The following is a 7,552-nucleotide window of genomic DNA, read 5'->3' as shown; positions in this document are numbered from 1 at the left end:
AGTGGCAGCCTTTTCATCGCAGATAACACATGTGGGCTGCCCTTTGATGTGTACCCTTTCAAAGGTTATGCTGGTAACAAAACTTTGCAAACATTTTTGTTTTAAAACTGTAAAATTGTCCTGCCCATTAAAGGCATATTGAGTTAATCAGAATATCCAAAATGTGTTATTTCTTACTCCAAACTGTCACTTCCGTCGGCCTCGATGTTGTCAAATATATCTTCGTAAATTGTTTCATCCTTCTGAGAAAAAAAAGGCATGCTTTCAGATACTTGAAAAGTGTTCTGTTATGCATGTACACCTACACATTCCCGCTAAATATACTCTCTAGTCCCCTAGTGCCAAACTTCCAAGGAGCTTTCTTTTCCAGGTGACCCAAAGGCTAACACCTGGGTAACTTACCTGGGAGAATCCACTGGCCCAGTTGTTGCCAGCAAACCCTCCGTGCTCGGAGAGGTAGATATTCTCTGGGTTGTAGAGGCTGGCACAGGGAGAGTTCAGGATGAAGTGAATGACACGGGGCTCCAAGTCCAACTGCACTGCTTGTGGGATTTAGTGTTCATCATCTGCCTGGAACATAAGAGAAAATAAATATTCTAACTTTATTTCTAAAGTATGCCTCCAGGGTCTAACAATGACCATGTCCATTGCCAGAGAAGGCATAAAAGGAAAAAAAAAAAAGCAACTGAAAATATGACTTGACACACAAAAGTGCATGCAACTTTACATACACACTTATAATTGTATTCAATCCTATATTTGTAACACAACCTAATTAATTGGTTAACTTTGCTAAAGAAAGTCAAAGCAATGAACAACCACAGGCTTACTGTCCAAAGTTTATTACTGTAGTTCTGTTTTAATATGAAATATAATGTGACACAGAACCTGGCACAGGCATACCTAACTACAAGCAAAACTGCAATTTACTAGCACAAGGGTGCCCCCTGCTGTTTGAAACTGTACATTTTTTTATATACTAGCTACATTATAGCACATACTTGCAAGGCGGCTACATTTTAATTAAGCACTCAATTGAAATTTGGGACTCAGCAACACAAATACAAAATTCACCAGCGTAGACAAATTAGCTGTGGACCTGGTACTCAAAGTGCATCATTTAGCTTGACAGATCACATACAATCAACCTGTGCTGACAGCGTATTGATTGTATTTAGCCTCTCTCTGAATTTCAGATTATTTCTTATACAGGTTGAAGCTTGTTTTATGTTAGTTGGCAGTAGAAACAAAACAAAAAAAGTGTTGTTTTTGAGAAACTTTATTATGAATATGTAGATGCTGTATTTAAAATATTTTAAATGGAGATGGAATATAACTTCCATATGCATATATCTCATGTCAGTGGCTAATGCACAGGCCATTCCTGTTCTGGGCGTGTTTTTATTTCAGAACTGGTCTTCCTTTTGTGTATTGTGCACAGTTAGGACTGCACTTCTGTGTTCCCATTGTTTTATTTAAAGCATTCGGAAAAGGCATCAAAACATTTACATTCATCAAAATGGCTTTTGCAATCCTTCTTAGTCAGGGAACCGCAAATGAGATGAGTTGTATCATTTCACTCACACACTGCATTGAAGGGACACATATTCGGCCCTATTTTGAAGCAAGTGCAAAGGGAAATGATTGAACAGGATTTATTTAGGTTTTTTGTTTTTGGTAGAAAACTATACAACTCAAGGGATGAAAATAAGACTTCCATTCCATAGCAGTTTGATCCACTCCTGGTTTTACTCTGGGTTTAAGAAGACACGCCTGAGCTTGTTACCTGTACACTGTGGCTAATCAAGTTCGTAAAATCTGGAATAGGAATCGTACTACAGTCGTTAACTTATCATAAACCTTGTTGGTATATTACCAGTGACATTCTCCGGTCTCTTTTTACCTGATAGAAGAATACATCTATTACAAATGTCCACGAACATGTTGATAAAAAAAAAAAAAATGTATCGCAGCACCATCTTTTTGAAAGCTGTGAAGCTGCTGGAAGGTAAACAAGCCTTTTTCTGCATGCCCGGTTCCTTATGCAAAGTTATGCCAGATGGCATCTGTTTTCACAAATTATTCCTGGGGTTCACAGGTAAAACAATGGTTGTGAAATAATTTACAATTACTCATGCTTCCTCTGACTGCCAGACTGCCCCGGCTGCAGCGTGCTGCTTTCTCAAGGCATTTGATTGGACGTGCGTGATGATTTGGTAAGACGCTGCAGGACACGCACGGACGGTTCGCAGGTACGCCGAATCGGGGTGTACGGAATTAGAGTAAGAAAAACAGCTGTTCTGACAGCGCGGTACGGAACCTGCGTGGAAAAGCTTACGCCAGTTTTAATAGCGCTTCACCGTAAATAAAGCAAAACAAAAACAAGTTTGACCCTGCGTGTTTAGGGATATAAAGCAGACTGTTTTATAAAAGTGAAACTATATCATTTAAAATTGTATTAGAATTTCTGTTTTTGTCTATAGGAACCAAGCAAGAAAAAGCGTGATTATATATAGTATATATATATATATATATATATATATATATATATATATATATATATATATATATATATATATATGAAGCAGGCTGGGTTTTTTTGTTCAAAAGAAAATGACATTTATTAAAATGAATTTTTAGACGTGGGGTAATTCTGTAAGTTTTGGGTGGATCGCGGCAAATGAACCCGTAATTGTCGAACGGGGTCGTGTTCTAATCGCGTATTATACGTATTGGGGCGCTGGTGGGGGGAGAGGCCGATGAAACGACAGGATCGGAATCTAAACCGGTACCGGCTTTTGGAGCTGGAAATGCCTGCCTGCGGAGCCGACCCGGTTCCAGCGAACGGGACAGCCGGGTCCGAGTGTTCAGATCATCCCTGGTAGAGAGATTAGGACCGTACGAGCCGGTCGTGACCTACCTCCAGTCGGTGCTGGTGTGGGAAAAGCCCATCCACAGCGTGTTGCTGTACTTGATAAGCAGCGCTATATTCTGGTAAGCGACAAAAACATCTGTTTGTGAGGTGTGTGTGTTTTTTTTTTTTGGTTACAAATAAGTAGATAACAGTCTGTGGTGTGTTTGGGGAAATTACTACAGCCCGTGACTAGTCAAGAATATATTGCACTGTTAGTTAAACAGAAAATTACCGTTAGTTACAGATAGGAGTCGAGCAAGGGTGTCACTCCGTGCTTCTGTTATAGAAGAACCGTTATGCGTTGAAACCTGGATTGCATGTTTGATACACACCACACGTACAGGTCATGCAAATTAAGAATGCATTACCTGGATTGCATGTTTGATACACACCACACGTACAGGTCATGCAAATTAAGAATGCATTACCTGGATTGCATGTTTGATACACACCACACGTACAGGTCATGCAAATTAAGAATGCATTACCTGGATTGCATGTTTGATACACACCACACGTACAGGTCATGCAAATTAAGAATGCATTACCTGGATTGCATGTTTGATACACACCACACATGATATAAAACACTTTATTATTATTGTTATTATTTATTTGTCTCCATTAAACTGCGTTGAGAACACCATACGCAATAATTAAAACTAGTAATTAAACTGAAGTATTCGAAAGCATTCATTGTTAGCTCCTGCAGTGCCAAGACACGTGATTACGTATTTTATCTGTAAAGCGTCAGTACTATATGTCTGTTTGCTTCAACTGAGTTGCGTTTAATATTACCAGTGTAGCTGCTATAGATTCCGTATTATAATGTTACTACTGTCTGGTTGGGCCTGACCTTGACTGTATCTTGAATGCAGTGAAAAACCCAAGCCACTTACCTTCTCTGTCAAGGCATGAGTGGGGTTATTGTCAGAGGGCTTGTTTCTAGCAATGCAGATGTGATGGAAATTGGTACTCTGGCCACTGAGTGTGAAAGCTTTGCGAACATCTTGATGGTGTACTGCAGGGGTATTAAAGGTGCAGCAAAATCAGTTTTCCTGCTCCTGATTAACTTTGCAGCCCTTATTATTGATAGAAAAATAAGTAGCAGTTAGGAACAGATGGTAGAACGAATGTGAAGGTGTAGTTACTGCGTGACAACCCACTACAGATTCAGTAACCCACAGGCATACAACCTTTATGTAAGTCTTTGGCAGGATTATGTTTTAAGGCACTTTACAGCCTGTTATTGTTATGCTGTTTGCATATTATTTCTGGAATATCCAGTAGACAAGACAGCTTTAGGGCTGTGGTCACCAGACCCTGAAATAAGTTCTGACAGCTGGCAAGCTACTTTTTAACCTCTGTAATAAAACCTTGTAAATTATAAATTAATTTGGGACAGAAAGCTAAAAAAAAAAAAAAAGCATTTTAATATTTTATCATACTCCAGAGAGTAATACATTGCTCCGAAAGACACAAAACACCAGATTAGATAAATTGGCTGTTAAAACTGGACATGAATTAAGGTACAGCTAATCAAATATGATTTACTCCCAAGTGCATTACAATAAATTGTATCATTGATACCTTACAAGCTCATGTTGAAAACTTTTGCTTCCAGATTGAAGTCATTCATAACCTCCTGTTGCTGCAGGTAGAACCACAGCCATGTATATGTTCACACAGTTTGGCTCATAGTGACATAGTGGTATTAGTTTTTGACTGGGAATATTGTGTCCCCACAGCTTAAATAACTTGTATATAAACAAACTGGCCTGTCAGCAAGGTGTGCAGACTGATCAAATAAACAGTTGAGACACTGTGTAATGCAGTAACCTGGCAACCTTTCGATGTAAAACTCGACATGGTTTGAATGACACAAGGAAATGTTTGGTGGATATTCCAGTACATGTTTGGCAATCCTTCTCTTTCCGTTATTCCACCACTAGGTTTTTTGCCCTGACGTCTCTGCGGTTGGTTTTTCTGCTGTCCTTTGGCCTGACTATCATAGTGTGCGTAGACACATGGAAAAACAGAATTTGGCCGGAAATCCGAGGTAGGATGGATAGAGGAGGGAGCTGACATTGCTGCAGTTTTTTGTTTGTTTTTTTCGAACATTACTTACTGTGTCTGGGATTAATAATGGATTATAGGATTTCATGTATTGGAAATATGTAGTAAAGAGACTTTTTGGTTTTCTAGACTAATTGGATAAAGCTGTCCTGAGTGCAGTAAATTACTGTAGAGGAGTTATTTTGTTTCACTTTTATAATTACACAAATGCATTTTCTGTAGGCCTAATTTATTTTAATTTATTTTTCATTTCAGTTAAACAGCCAGATGAATATGACAATGAAAGGTAGGTAATATATTGAAGCTACAGCACTGTAACGTGTAATGGATCTCTTCTTAGCAGATGATTTGTCAATAATACTGATATCTGCAGAAGACACAAACTTCCCTCTCAGCATCAAAGCTTGCTCTGTAGAAAGTCCTTCGTTTTTAACCGAATGGTTTACGGCTCGCGTCCGCCCTTTGCCTCCCCGTTCAATTCAGTGGGCTGAGATGCCAATTCAGGGGAAATGTTTGACTCGTTCATCTCTCAACAGTTCCAGGTGGTAGAATGGCACAGCAGTAAAAATGGCACCACCTTTGTTTTAAAAATGATAGGCACTTGAAATGCAAAAGGGTCTTCCAAGATCAAGTGGACCACATTTTTGGTAGATTTTTCATAAACCACCATTGCTGGAGAAAAAGGTTCTGTCTTGATGATCTTTTTCTCCATGTGGGGGGTGACCTGGAGAAGTAATTTGAGCATCATTTTAAAGCTTGTTTCAGTGGTGTGCTTTGTGCAGTGTAGTTTTAACCTGTTGTCTTGCATTAGCTGGGGCCTTGTACACCCAAGACTGCTCAGCGTGCCAGAGCTTTGTCACCACATGGCGGAGATATGGGTCAGTGGAGCGTCTTTTGCACGAAACCTGGCGCATTTCAAACAACATAATCCTGGCAAGGTAAAACTGAAATACTGTACATGTTATTTATTAGAGATCATAAATGCTTTTTATTTTTTATTTCATGTTTGAGTGTTAGTCTGCTTTTAAAAGTATGATGTATGTGCTGCAAGGTCAACAGGTTTACACATTCTATTCAGGAAAAATGAATCCTGTTAATTCCCCCTTCAAGTGTCAAATAAAGAAGACATGGTTTTTGGCTTTGTAAAATCCTGTTACCTTGTCTGTCTTTTGTTGTCTTAGCTTTTGATATACAGTACGTCTGTATCGATTCAAGGCTTTTATGAGTTCTAATGGAAGCCTTTTCTCAGTTTTGTCTTTTAGTCTGTGGATTCTTTACGTTCTTGGCAGGGCTGGGCCGCTATATTCCAGGGTTTCTGCTTTCCTACTTGATATGTAAGTGAAGCCCTTCCACTCTGTTCACAATAGGCATTGAAACCTGGGAAACCCTTACAGTGCCGTGTTAAAAAATGTATGGATGCCATGAAACATTAGGCCGGGTGGTACACTGGATAAGATTACCCTGCATTGTCACCTCCAAATGCTGGATTTCATATTCAGAACCTGTGACTGGGTGATGGCCCGAGCCTAGTCTAAATAAAGCAATGTACCAACAAGCATGCACGATACAATTCCCACAGTTCTACCAGAATAAATAAATAAATAAATAAATAATCAGGCATTTAATATTCCACTGAGGGTCTCATCCTCACAGAACCAGTGAGTTAGATTGAATCTATTTCTTGTTGTACAGTTTGGAAAACATTCTAATTGTTTGTCTTCAACTGGTAAACTCAGAAGATAAACGTAGGCCTTTATAAATGGTACATAAAAATATTTCTAATTGACGGCATTAGTAGTGCAAGTTTCAAAGCAAGACCCACTGTGTTAGGAGCCTGACGGCACTGACAGAAGCCCAGCTAATGTTGAGTTTTGATCCCTTTGCTTCTCCAGTGCTGTCAGTTCTGCTGTGCCCTCTGGCTGTGTATCACAGTCTGGGCCAGCGAATCCGTAACTGGCTGGAGCCTGCCCTTCTACGGCTGGATTTCAGCGTCCGCGGGTACATGATGTCGAAGCAGAAAGAAAGGCAAAGTGAGTCCAATTACAAGTTGGAGATTTCATTTTGAAACACGTAATTCCTGGCTTTGCCTGCAGCAGTGTTTCTTTTTTTTTTTTTTTTTTTTTTTTTTTTTAAATGCATGCACATCAATTAGTCATCATTTGAGGAATGCATTTTTTCCCCTACGTTTTATAATGTGTGTTTACAACCTTTCGGCTCTGGTTAGCTAATAAGTTTGTATTTCAGGAAATATCTGAAGCAGTTCCAGTGGAATAACCCTTTTTGTATGTTTTGGTGTAGTGTGTCGTAAACCATTCAGTCAAGGGCCTTTGGCAGATGGAAGTGACAGTGAAGAGGAACTGGCTGCTTTTTGTCCTAAGGTAAAAAAAAGAAATGCTTGAAATAAAAAATAAAGATCTTGAGCCAACTTGTTTTATTGATACATTTGCCTCGAGGCAGCCCTCCTTCTGCAGCTGAACAGCCTCTGTGCACTAAATCTTCCTTTTTAGTTGCCCTGCAGCGAGTCAAGGTAACACCTGCGCTTATTAAATGCATCGTCTGAAC

General features: G+C 39.4%; 1 protein-coding gene and 1 long non-coding RNA gene across 2 annotated transcripts; one reads left to right on the top strand and one right to left on the bottom strand.

The window, feature by feature from the left end:
- Positions 1 to 199: 199 nt before the first annotated feature.
- LOC121301805 lies at positions 200 to 2,163 on the bottom strand. Its single transcript, XR_005947650.1, has 3 exons — positions 1,904 to 2,163; positions 403 to 570; positions 200 to 242 (listed from the first exon to the last, which is right to left on the bottom strand). It is a non-coding gene; the product is annotated as an uncharacterized LOC121301805 (long non-coding RNA).
- Positions 2,164 to 2,731: 568 nt separating this feature from the next.
- LOC121301757 (reticulophagy regulator 3-like) lies at positions 2,732 to 7,469 on the top strand (the record flags this gene model as incomplete). The annotated part of the gene is made up of 7 exons (XM_041231356.1): positions 2,732 to 2,994; positions 4,867 to 4,973; positions 5,246 to 5,276; positions 5,802 to 5,928; positions 6,240 to 6,324; positions 6,883 to 7,020; positions 7,289 to 7,469. Coding segments are annotated over 7 exons (852 nt in total), but the record flags the coding sequence as incomplete, so codon positions are not given.
- Positions 7,470 to 7,552: the final 83 nt, after the last annotated feature.

The sequence above is a fragment of the Polyodon spathula genome, chromosome 28, assembly GCF_017654505.1.
Source record: "Polyodon spathula isolate WHYD16114869_AA chromosome 28, ASM1765450v1, whole genome shotgun sequence".
In the NCBI taxonomy this organism is placed as follows: Eukaryota; Metazoa; Chordata; class Actinopteri; order Acipenseriformes; family Polyodontidae; genus Polyodon; species Polyodon spathula.
The sequence above is the reverse complement of the archived record's forward strand: the minus strand, read 5'-3'. Positions and strand labels throughout refer to the sequence as shown.